Source organism: Columba livia, chromosome 15 (assembly GCF_036013475.1).
Source record: "Columba livia isolate bColLiv1 breed racing homer chromosome 15, bColLiv1.pat.W.v2, whole genome shotgun sequence".
In the NCBI taxonomy this organism is placed as follows: Eukaryota; Metazoa; Chordata; class Aves; order Columbiformes; family Columbidae; genus Columba; species Columba livia.
The window spans coordinates 15,320,765-15,333,657 of NC_088616.1; the positions used below are offsets into that span (position 1 = coordinate 15,320,765).

At 45.9% G+C, this 12,893-nt stretch overlaps 1 protein-coding gene across 9 annotated transcripts in view; it reads left to right on the top strand.

Moving 5' to 3' along the window:
• The window catches only part of MAD1L1 (mitotic arrest deficient 1 like 1), a 349,235-nt gene that overhangs the window by 160,539 nt on the left and 175,803 nt on the right, over positions 1-12,893 (top strand). For 7 of the 9 annotated variants that reach the window (XR_010466404.1, XR_010466405.1, XM_065031473.1 and 4 more), the window contains one exon: positions 3,069-3,125. The exons of the other annotated variants lie outside the window; for them this stretch is intronic. Coding sequence is in view for 5 of the 7 variants with exons in the window: in XM_065031473.1 (XP_064887545.1) it covers positions 3,069-3,125 (57 nt within the window). In the remaining 2 variants the exon portion in view is untranslated. The remainder of the gene's footprint in view (positions 1-3,068; positions 3,126-12,893) is intronic. 9 annotated transcript variants of the gene reach the window in all.

The following is a 12,893-nucleotide window of genomic DNA, read 5'->3' on the forward strand; positions in this document are numbered from 1 at the left end:
GTAATGAGAATTTCCTTGGAGCTTTACGTTAACTTTTGTGCATACTCTGAAAATTCAACACACAAATCTTTCCTACTGAGAGATTTCTGGGATACTGAGGTGAATGTGCTCACTGGAAAAGCCCGTGAAACAGAGCTGGGCTACCTACAGGTAGGACATTGCTTTTCCCAGAGCAAAACTCTGCGATGGGGCTGGCAAACTGCTCCAGCATCTCCCAGACCTGCTGGTGTAGGTGTCGAGGACTCCACACGTCATCTCCTTCCCGGCCACCCGCGATGGTGTCCAGTGTCCAGTTGTGGCCCCTCAGTTCCAGCAGGACAGGGAACTGCTGGAGAGAGTCCAGCGCAGCCACCAAGATGCTGGAGGGAGTGGAGCATCTCCCGTGTGAGGAAAGGCTGAGGGAGCTGGGGCTCTGGAGCTGGACAAGAGGAGACTGAGGGGGGACTCATTCATGGGGATCAAGATGGAAAGGGGGAGTGTCAGGAGGATGGAGCCAGGCTCTTCTGGTGACAACCAGTGACAGGACAAGGGGTAATGGGTGCAAACTGGAACACAGGAGGTTCCACTTAAATTTGAGAAGAAACTTGTTTGGGGTGAGGGTGGCAGAGCCTGGCCCAGGCTGCCCAGGGGGTTGTGGAGTCTCCTTCTGTGCAGACATTCCAACCCGCCTGGACACCTTCCTGTGTAACCTCATCTGGGTGTTCCTGCTCCATGGGGGGATTGCACTGGGTGAGCTTGCCAGGGCCCTTCAACCCCTGACACTCTGGGGTTCTGTGAGGTTCAGTGCTCTTGAAAAGTGGACGGGCATGACTGAACCTGGCCTTGGGCTGCACCAGGCGAGATTCAAATTAGATATTAGGAACAATTTCTTCATGGAAAAGGCTGTCGGCGTTGAACAGGCTACCAAGGGCCGTGGTGGAGTCACCATCCTTGGAGGGGTTTGAAAGACTCATAGATGAGGTTCTTGGGGAGACGGGTGAGAGGTGGACATGGCAGCGTTAACAGTTGGACTTGGTGGTCTTAAAGGTCATTTCCAGCCAAAATGATTCTATGGTCCAACAGTTCATTCCTAAAGTTCTAAGGAAGTAAATTCTTAGAATGCAGGTAAATTCTAAGAAAGAACATCACAGTATTTCTTTCAGGTCTTTGCGGCGCGGGGCCCAGCACAACGCCAGGCCCGGGCCTGGGCCCTGCAGGCCCGTCCCTGCAGGCCCGCGGTGCCCGGCAGCTCCTCCAGAGCGCTCTGATTAACTGAGATGTGGGGACAAGTTCAGGGCCTGATTTCTTCTTCATAATTAAAAATGGGCGCGTCTGTCATGCTGCTGGTGATTAGGTTGTATTTTCTCATGGCCTGGAAGGGAACATGGCAGTGAATCACTTCGCAAGCAGCTGTCCTCTAACAGCTGAGCTAGGTTCAATATTTGATTTAAGCTAATAGAAAGTCTGGGGTAGGGCTAATGTTTACAAACTGGATGTGATAAAGCATTCAGATCATCTGCTTCACAGCCAGGCAAGAGCAGGCGCAGGGCACCCCACCAAAATTTGGGCTTTGTCTTGTCCCTCCTGTGCCCACCCGTGTCCCGCTTTGGACGGGATCAGCTGGGCTGGAAAAGCCTCCTTATTTCCAGCTGTATCATTTTAATGGCTCTGAATACATTAAATATGTCCTTTTTTGCTTTTCTGTGAGAGTTGGAGTCAAACCATACGTTTAAAAATCTTTGAGTCTTCATAAATCATTTCTTCCAGCAATCTGGTAAGTTTAGTTGCTCTTCTCTGAATTCCCACTAGTTAGCTACTCTCTCCCTTTGAGCCGAGCTGTCTAGAAATAAATGCAATAAAGAAAACTTATTTTGTGATTTAATTCTTATCTGATTGCTTCTCCAAATCAGACTGATCTGCTGTTATTTGCTGCTGTTTTGGACTTGCTGTCCACGTTCGCCTCTAGGTCTGTGCTGGCATAGCAGCTTGAGAGCTTTATATTTGGTTATTTTCCTCCAGCTATATTATATGCAAGGTAAATTATGGAATATTTCCTCCTTGTATTTTTGATTTCTCCTGTCTAAAAGTGTTTGCAGCCTCTTCCTGATGTGAAATATGTCGGGACCTTTTCTATCCTTTGCGAAGGCTATGCTGGATCTCTCATAAATAACATCTCCGAGAGGGATGTTTTCTAATTCTTCTTCGTGTGACTCCTTTCTGGCTTCAACCTGCTGGTGTAATTCTACCTAATTCAATAATAGTGGGGAAAAAGTCTTCCCCAGATGTCCGCAAATTTATAGTTTCCTGGTATTTCAGCATCAAACTTAGTGATAATTTACTTTTTTCTTCTCACTTGCTTGTACGTACGCTCCATGTTTGGTTGGGACTCGCATCTCCCGCGGTGTTTAATGAACGTGTTTCATTTCCCTGCACCAAGTCTCAGGCTTTTATTAAAACCCTTTCCGTCTTATTGTCTCTGGTTTGGATGTAGCACTCAAAAGACCCATTTCATGTGTGACGAGAGATTGTTAGAGGGACTCCAGAGGGTTTTAATGAATATCTGCTTGAAATTCTGTGAATTGGTTTGTAGGAAAGTTGGTTGTTTTAGCTCATCTTGTTTGTTTCTGTTTAAATTAGCTTCTCTGTCATCAGTTGAGACTCTTTTTTGGGCTCTCTGCTAATGAGGGGATGGCTGATTGCCGGCCAGCGAAGTCTCCTGGAATAAAAGACGTGGGAAGTACTAACATTGCAGTAGCCTATGTGGCTTCTCCAAAATAGGCATTTTGTTTAAAATCTTTTCTCACAAGCAGAACTGCTCCTTCGCTGAGTCAGATTCCTGTTTCTCCTCAAATTACCCAGGGGTAACAAGATATTTCCACTTTGGTTTGGGATTCTTTACGTTTCATATTTCATCTTAAAAAAGGAAAAAGCCTTTCGCTGCATTGGGACCTTTTCTCCCAGGAGTTCAGTAAGGTTGTGTTACTACTGAACCCCAGAATTTCAACACAACATTTTCCATGAACCATTTGGGATTTGAAACCTCAACAAACATGTCCTAGACTTCATTTTCTATTTTTTTTGTCTTGAAGGGCCAGCTGTCTCAAGTTCTGGAAGAAGTGGGAAATCATAAGCAAAGAGCAGAGATGGTAAGTGTTTCTCTTTTGAAGGTTTTAAATTGTTTGGCGGAGCAGTAAGAGATGCAAAACTTAGTTCATTTAAACAGTGGGTCGGTTCCAAATATTCAGAAATGAATAGCAAATTAGCATTGTAAAAGTTTGTATCACCAGTGCTAGTCTTGGCGCTCTGTCCTCACCTGGAACAAGCGTTGGATGAGATCTAGTGGTCTCCCTTTACTTATTTTCTTGGCAATTTGCTTTTCTCTTTGTTAGCAGTTCTAGAGCAGAAGCAAGCATTTAATTTCATACTGAGTTAACTCCTTCCTTTGAGGCCCTTTGATTCAGTCTCACGTGTGCAAAGAACAAGCAGATGAGATGCAACAGAATTACTACAGACTAATGTTTTATAATATCTGTGAATTTTCTACTGGGTTTATCTGTTTTATTGCAAGTTCCCTCAAAGACCAGAGAGGCCACAACACGAGGCGGTAGGGAGGGTTCTGTGCAGTTTCATGACTGTTGTGTGCTGTTCTTCACTCAGGAATGAATGAGGTGTCAGCATTAAGCTGTGTCATGAACCAGTGTTTTTACTGATGTGTGAATTTTGGGATTCCTGCAACTTGTTTGAGAAAGACAAACCTGAGCAGTATCCAAGATGTAAACAGTCATTGTGTAGATGTGTTTTACACCGCATTAATTTTATTACTAATGCAAAGATGAGTGTGTGTCACTGGCCAGTCAATAGGTGCTAAACAGACCTCTACTCTAAAACCTCAATCGTAAACTCCAGTGCTAAGACCAGACTTTTTAGACTTGCACTTGGCTCTGCCAGGGCACTGGAGGGCAGAGCTGCCCCTATTACTAGGTTGCCATACATCCTCTAGGTTCCTTTTTTATTCTTTAATTTGTTCTCCTTGCTGTTTCAACATCAGACATTCTATAAGGAGAGTGTTAATTGATTCTGATTCTGGGGTGGTCTTACATTGTGGGCCAATATTTCGGTGTGCTCAGCTGTTTCTGTGGTGCTGCAGGTCAGGACTGATATTTCCAAAGAAAACCGAATTAGTCCTGTTTACCATCTGATCTCATTACATGCTGCCTTGCTCTAGTTTTCAATGCTGTACCATCAATTTTGCATTGTGCTCACTGGACGTATCAAAGGATAAATTTGCTGTTATGTTTTAAATGTTTTGTGTGGTTTTTGCCTTGTTAAGCCTGGGGTTTGAGTTATTTGTTAGCCATCGAAAGTTTGTCATATTAGGCTAGCAGAGAGCTGGTGAAACTGGCAATTCTAGCGTTAAAGCATTAATTGGTGTTGTGCATCATCTGTCAGCAGAGGATAAAGCAGCAGTTGGTGTTCGGTGCCTATTCCCAAGGGTTGCTGAGAGGAAAACCGCAGGTCTGGTGATCCTGCAGTAATGCTTACATCCATCTCACACCGACAGGCTGCATTCCGTGGATTGCGAGGGGTGGCCTTTATTCAGCACTTTGAATTTTGTTCAGTAAATATAAGAAAATTGTTTCCAACTGAGGAAGAGAGACTTTTTATTTCCTCTTTTTTCCTTTTGAGGAGAAACATGGCAGCGTAGTTTCTTCTTTTCACTGGTGGGAGATGGTTCTTCTCCGTTCCCAGGTGAGATCTCCCTGGTAGGGAAGGTTGTGTTGCTTCTTGTCTTCGGGTTGCCCGGTGCCTGTCCCTTTGGATGGGGCTCTTAGGGAGCTGCCTGCCCAGGGGCTCCAGCACTTGTGCCATCACCTCCGCTCTCCTCCCTGCCGCCCAATGACGTCTTCTTGACATGTTTTCTTTTTTCCCCTTTCCAAATCAGTGTCTCACCTGGATGGCCTTGTTTTCAGACTCCTTTAAAGTTGACACTTCAGCAATTGTTTACTGATTTGGATTCCTGGCATCTCGCCTTCCTTTTCATCTCTCTCCCCCTTTTTCACCTGTGATCCACTGCTTGTTAGTTTGATGTTCAGCCCCCCTGGCTTGGGGGGATGCAGAAGGGCTCGTCCCGCTCCGGGTGCTGACAGGTATGGATATTGCTTTTCATCATCTGTTGTGCAAACAGGCTTATGGCCCTGAGTGGGATGGAATAAACACTTGTCAGGTGCTATCATACAGTCTGCTGGGTCTTTGGGCTGCTTCGGAGATAAACCTCTGTCGAAGTGACATCTCTCCTGCCACCCCGAAGGGTGCTAATGGCTTTGCCACCCTCCCCAGAGCACTGGAAATGAAGCGATGGGCTCTGAGGCTGCTGAAGTAGCTGATTGGATCTCATTGATGAGTCTGTAGGGGACACTGCGCTAGGCCAGCGCACAACGTCTCGCGTGAGGAGAGTGGGTTGGGTTTGCTGCACTAACCACGTGTGTGCTCCAGCCCATGTTCGCGTTGCTCGTCATCTGTAGTCAGGTTACTGCTAGGAGAACAAAATGAAAAGAAAAAGAAAATTTAAACATCTTCAGCTAATTGCAGTTGACAAGACAAAGGCAGTTTGACTTTCCAGTATTAATTAGCAAACCCATACTAATTAGCTTGTATAAGCACAATTCATGCTTCTTTCCATAAATGCAATTAATATTGCAACTGAAGACGTCTCTGCGCTGTGCTGCTGTATCATTAACATACTTTGCCCTAATTAGACATGGCCAGTAGTGGCTGGAGAAATGCATTTGTGATTACAACCCTAAAAAAATCCTCTACTATTTTATATCCTTCAGGGAACTTGAACCTAGAATTTATTTTCTGATTTAAGAAAAAATACCCTTATCATTGTACTGTGTAATTAAGACAATGAAACTTTGATTTTTCTCTGCCTCTGTCCCTTCAGTTCTTTATTCTCCTTTACTCCCAGTGTGCGTGCACTGCTGTGGTGAGGGGCAGCGCCTGCCCGGAGAGGTGGTACGTGGACTCCCCACTCCGATAGGGCTCAGAGTTGTCCCGCAGTTCTGTGGGTTTTGTGTTGCCTTTGTTTGCCAAAATAATGTTTGTTATTGTGAGTATTTTTTAGTGCCTAAACACACCTCTTCGCTGTAATTTTTGTGTAGGTATATGCACTTTTCTGACAATTTTACCATCATGGGAAGTTTTCTTTATCAAGGTTAGCGCTTCAGTATCTTTATCTCCAGCACAGGCAAGAGTTTGCTTGTAGAGTTCACACATATGGCCCCTGCTCGATGGTCCCAGGATCTTCCTGCATATGGAATGTTTAATGCTCTGCTGGCACAGACCTGAGCGAGCTTCGCTCAAGCCAAAACAATATTTGTAGAAAACACTGTTTTGTTTGTTATATTATTTTCGTTTCCCTTCCTGAGGGAGAAAAGCAGATGTGTTAATTCTTTCTAACTTTGATTTGCCTTTTTCATCTCCCTTTATAGACAGGAGGAATTTGGCTCAAGCTTGCCATCCAAGCAGCATCTGTGGTGCCTCATCTTACACTTCCAGTCTGGGTCTGTAGCGGGGGCGCTCATGTCAAGACTTTTTTTCTCCATCATTAATCCCCGAGGGAAGTCAGCTTGGTATTAAAAACGTATCACCTGTATTTTCGCTGCCCTGAGGTGCTCCGGGTATCTTTTGGCTTTCATCTTCAAAACACAGCTTGGCCCATGCGGGATCTGAAATCTATAGACTGCTCATTGGAACAAATTCTATTTCACACTCCAGCAGATTAAAAAGGCTGGATGTAAGAATCAGAAGAACTGCCTAGCAGGGTGGGAGGTAAAGAAGTCCGAGATTGTAGCCATCACAAAATGAATGGCATTAAATTGAGCGTCTTTACAGAAGAAATAAAGACACCTTGAAATGAAAATAATGAATGCCCCTTGCCTCGAGTAAAAGTGTTTGTGAAATAAAGGGAGATCTTTATTTAAGGGCAGCAGGTCAGGGAGAGTTAAGGAGCCAAATCGTATGTTCAGTCTGATGGAACCAAGTCTGATTTAGCAATATGACAGCAGATCTCCCGACTACGTGGCAGGTTTTATTCTAACACCCTGTGTGAGACGGGCAAACCCAAGGCGGATGAGGAGCACAGCACGAGCACAGCAGCGGTTTTAGTATGGCAATTTTAGGGAAATATCCAGTTCTCAAATCACATTGAGAAACGTGAATCTGGTTATAAAGCGACACCAAAAATAGCTGATCCAGAATGAAATTATATAGTAACACTAAACTGGTAGAGGATTCTTAGATCATAAAGTCCAGTCCTTTGGTTACTCAGACAATTGCAGCATATACCTTAGTTCATAAATTTATCAAGCTTGTCTTGAAACTGCTTAGGTGGTTTGTCCCTTTGCTCTCATTGAAAACCTGCTCTGATAGCTGAAATCTTCCCAATTCCAAGTGAAAATATACGTGCAGTTAATATCCATTTTTTTCTTGTGCTAATGTTCTCCTTAAACTACAGTGACTGTTCTTCCTCCCTCATATTTATGCCGTGACATATTTATAGAGAACAATTGTTCTCTCCCAGCATTTCATTTGTCTGGGTTAAACAAATCAAGCTCTTGCAATCTCCTCTTAAAACAGGCTCCTCGGTCTCCTCATGAATCCTGCAGCTTCCTTTAAATCTCTACCTGTTTTTCTGTGTCTCTGTTGAAGATGAGTAACCAGAGCGGTCCCATCATTCCAGGGGATGTGCCAGCAGTAGCTTGGACAGGAATGTGTTCTCCAGGTAAAGGCAGGTACCTCCCTGTCCCGGATAGAGCTCAGCTCTCCCATTTCGGAATCACTTTACCCATTTCCACTGCCCCACGGCACTGCTGTTCGTCCTGCGATTGGTTAACCCGCCCAGCTCTTTGTCCTCCTCTCTAGTTTCTGACTGATGAAGACTCAGCTCTTAGGAGAAGTTCTGGCTGTGGTGGGACTTGTGCTGTTACATTTCAATTCTGCTGCGGTTCCTTCGGTTTTCACCTGGCTTCTTCTGCCTGATCTATTTATTCTCCTCTATGATAAAGCCTCCCTGCTTTGTGTTATCGGTAATTGCGTTTGTGTTTATATTTTTTGACCCAACATCTTCAGTGAATTTCGTTTGTTTCAAATAGGTTTTCAGATCGATGTCTGAGACATTTTTTTCTCTATCAGGTAGTTTTATTTCAGCAGAAGCTTTTGTTGCTTGTTTGTTCTGTATATACTTCAGAGTGTTTGTATTGTTCTTCACTTTATTGTGTGGCCCTGTTCATTTAGAAATGTTATTTGCTGGAACAAGGCAGGTGAGTGTGCAGGAGTCATTGATGCTCTGCTTCAGCTTTTCTCCTGGTGTTTTTCCTGTAGAGCTTTGGTTCTCCAGATGACCCTGGAGCAGAGGAACGGGAGTACTTAGGGTGACTTTTCCCTTTTCCTAGCTGAGAGCTCACTCTCAATGCTCGTCGTAAACAAGTACATAAAATTAGTCCTTGCTCATTCCCATGGCGCAGGAATGTAGTGAGCTCAGGAACAGAGAGAGGAGGTTTTTTTCCCCTCTCTTAGCGTAGGGAATGATGAACAGCGCAGTTTGGTTGTGTTGCATCTGCTGCACCTTCCCTCCTGGAAAATTCATGTTCCACACACAACGATGGCAACATCAGAAGCATCTGTTGCATGTGGCTGCGGGTGGTGGATCCTGGCAGCGGAGTGGAGAGGTCATCCGTACATTACACTTCTGCATGGTAATATCTCAATGCTATTTTAATTAGGTTCGAAGAAGAGATTTAGTGAGTCAATTTTTGTGGTTTATCTCTGCTTTAAAAAACTAGCCAGGCACTTGGGATCAAATAGTACATTCCCTTTGAATTAAAAAGAAATAAACGGTCTGTTTGAAAGTCCCATTACATAAATGAACGTGCTGTTGGACCCGTTAACATGGAAGTTTTATAGAACTCGGCAGCACCGTTTGGTTTCAACGGGCCTGTTTTCATTTTCTCATCAAAGGTAATAACAGCGGACGTGGGGTTGGGATTTGACAAGGAGGAACCGGAGTTGCCCCCCTGCTGCGGCTCCCGTGGGGCTCCCCAGGGACAGGTGTTCACCCAAAACTGAGCAGCGAGTCCAGTTCACATGGAACATATGGACAGTGATCTAATTCTCAGCCCATCATTTGGAAAAGCCTCCACGCTACAGGTGTACGGGGAAAACCTGACAAGCACCATGGGTTGCTTTCTGCTGAAAAGGATGATAGCGAGGGCTCCACTTTAACCCAGAAATAGGCTGAGAGTTGATAACATGTTTTCACCTTTGCATTGCAGGATTATAACTAGGGGAAAAGAAAGAGGTAGGGCTTTTTTCCCTTCAGTTATGGAGCAGGGGACAAAGATGAATCGGCTTTCTGTGCAGAGGACGCTGCGGTGCTGTGATTAGAGCAGTCCTGTTGTCAGTGTTGCTGTTGTTAATGTCAAATCTGAGTTATACTGAGTTACTTGGTAAAATAAAATGAGTGGGACAGGGATATTATGAGAGCCACAGCCTCGAGGTACAAAAGGCACCAAATGACATGCATGCAAGACTTGTGCTTTTCCAGGCTACATCCACCCGCAGAGTCTGTGAGAAGTTTTTAGGCTACCTCAGACTCACGTGGTTTGATTTATTTGAACTCAAATTTCCTGGAGGGCGCAGGGGCTCTCTGAATGTTCAGCACTTTGAAAGGTAAGGGAAAATAGGGTAAGAGGTCCTGCGTACCTCTAGGTTCAGCAATTTCTGCTCCTTTTTTTCTGCCTTGCCTAAAAGGCGGCTTGGAGAACCTGTAGAAAGAACATGTGTGTCCAGTGAGGGCGAGGAAGACTTGTTCTGTTGAACAGGCATGTTAGGATGGGACAAACTCATCTTTAATCTCCAACGTGCTTGTGACAAGGACGGAGACCAGTTTGCTCCTGCGTTCACAGTCCCCAGAAGTTGTACCTGCATCAGGAGAGGAGCGGCCTGAGAGATCCGATCCGAGAAATGCAATTCTGCAGGCGCAGTTTATCCTGAGCAAGAGGGAGGACGAGAAGGTCTCTGGCAGTGGGATCTAAGGGAGTGTTGAGGGCACGTGCATTGGTCAAGCCTGCAGATCAAAGGTTGCTCGATATTTTTCTTCTCGCCCAGGGCTGGCTTTGTGTGTACAAAAAGAGAAGCTTAAAAATCCATGACATTTCAAGACTGCCTCAGTCCTTGCACTTACAGCCTGGTCAGCTTGCTGTGTTATTTGCTTTGTTTTCAATCTTTCTGTGTGTGCATCCTTAGCAGAGCTTGTTCCTGGTGGTTTGTGCCTTTGGGTGCTGGGCCGGGTGCTGGTGGCCTGCTGGGGTCTTGAGCCGCTGTCAGGACAGCAGAGGCCTCCAGCAGGACCTGTGGAACCTCATTTATCCGCAGAGACAAGGGGATCGTAGAGCAGAATTTTTCCGATGACCTCTTGGTGAATAATGAATGGTAGTGCCCTGCCTCTTCGGAATCGCTTAATTGAGGCTGACAACTCTTTGTTGTATTACAGGATCTAGCTTGTCAGGAGAATTTTAACTTATTTATGAATATTTCATTAAGCGCTAAAGACTGGCTGTACAGAATGGAGCTCCTGCCAGGCCCTGTCCTGTTGATGCTGTATTCAGTGCTCGTGCCACCCACCACACATCCATTACACCTTCCCTCCCCTCCAAGCTGCACCTTGGAGCTTGTTGTTAGTGGCAGCAGGGACATGTTCACCAAAGGTTAAAATGCCACGTTTCTGTTTTGGCACCAGAACTGGACACATGGTATTTGAGAGGGAATTGCTTTTTGCTTTTCATTCTGCGATTGCAGCTGGCAGCTGAAGGGAACCACGGGCATAACCCCGAGAGGCTAAAACGGGCAGAGCGGTCTTGGCAGGGCCCTGTAACCTTTGCTTTTTGGCACCAGGAGAGACATTTGCTACTTATGCATTAAAAGCCTCTGCTTGTTGCTGCATGAGGGCCTGAGGATGGGGCATTTTGCTAGAAAACCTTAAATCTGCTTTTCTTAGCCTGTTCTTTGGGGAAGGGTTTGGGCAACAAGACTTCTCCAAGCATCTTATGTATTTATAAATATATAAAGGATGAGTGTCAGGAGGATGCAGCCAGGCTCTTCTCGGTGACAACCAGGGACAGGACAAGGGGCAATGGGTACAAACTGGAACACAAGAGGTTCCACTTAAATTTGAGAAGAAACTTCTTCCCGGTGAGGGTGGCAGAGCCTGGCCCAGGCTGCCCAGGGGGGTTGTGGAGTCTCCTTCTCTGCAGACATTCCAACCCGCCTGGACACCTTCCTGTGTAACCTCATCTGGGTGTTCCTGCTCCATGGGGGATTGCACTGGATGAGCTTGCCAGGGCCCTTCAACCCCTCACATTCTGTGACTCTGTGATCTGCTGTTTTCCTGAAGGCGGCTGGGAGGTTCTGCCGAGAGAGCTGCTGCTTTCCCGTAGCTGGATCCCCTGCCCCATCCTTATGTTTCCCATCTCTGGGAGTTCAGAAAACACCTTGAGCGTGAAATCCTGCTGGTCCCTGTCGCCGTCCCTCTCTCTGCCGCCACGTGCCGGAAAACGGGGCCCCCGGCTGCGGTGAACTGCCACACTGGGCTGGAGATGTGTTGGGAGGGAGAGAGTGGTTTGTCGAAGCGTGTTGAAGTACAGGCTGTGGGTCCTTCCCTGCGAGTCTGAGCAAGAGGATTAAGTGCAGGTTTCAAGTCTAGCACTCAGCGAAGGCTCCTTTGCTGTCTTACAGCATTAAGCAGAGATCAGTTCCACTGTGTTTATGTTTGGAGATGAAGGAACAAAAATGGGTGTTAGATTCCTCTTTTCCCTTTGATTTTCCTGGGTGGTCAGTAAAATGAATAGATTCATCTCTGACTGTTTATTATGTGATGACTTTTCAACAAGAAGACTGATAATTGGGACAAGAGGTGGGATGACAAACCACCATTTAATAAGAACTATTGACTGAAAGCTCCAGAAACTCCTCGAGGGTGTATTTACAGGAAACAAACTGTATTCAAACTTTGTGCAGAGGAAGTATGACATCTTTGCAGATTTATTTGTTGCTTTGCACATGAATTACAGCTGCCAGAAGACTTGCTCCTAGGAAAAGCACCAGCTCCTGCATGAATAAGTGACCTGTGAGATGTTCTTCTCGAGAGCAGACAACTCCACTGCGCCAGCACCGCGGCTGCGGCACATTCAGCCCCACACCTTGACAGGCTCCCTAAAGAGACTGTTATTCAGTGTTTTGCTGCTCTAACCAGGAGTAATGGGTAGGAGGTGTCAGCCATTTAAAGCTAATTACTCTGGAGTTTCCTTCTCTCGGTGGACACCAGCTGTTTTGCTCTCTCTGGTGGGAGGAGCTTTCGGTAGTAATTAAAGGAAACAGTCATCTACATGCTGGTGAAAGTGGTGGAGAGAGGCTGATAACAGCAGAGAGGCTCTGAGCTGAATGAACATGGAAATTAGGTGGTCCTTCAGAATGAGCTGTTAGAGCAAAGAGAGGTGTTGTGGATGGGGAGCTGTCAGGGGTTTCTGCTGTCCTGCCGCGGTGATGTCTCGTAGTGGTGCCTGGACAGGACAGGGCTGCACAAGATGGAGAGGAAGAGATTCCTTGTTTGCTCCTTCCTCTGGAAGCGAGAGTTGAAATACGTAATTATACTCAAATAAACCCATGGGTCTAAATTAGCATCTGTGGTTCCCTTGCTCAGTGGGTCTCTTGCACAGGGTATTTGCTCCCCTTTCCCCTCGTACTTTCCAGTTTTGTTCATCTTAAGCTCTGAGCCAGCTTCCATGCTGCTGAAATGCCCAGCGGTGCTTCTTCCCAAACTGTCGCATCTTGCACCCATCTCCAAGTACCAGAAGGCA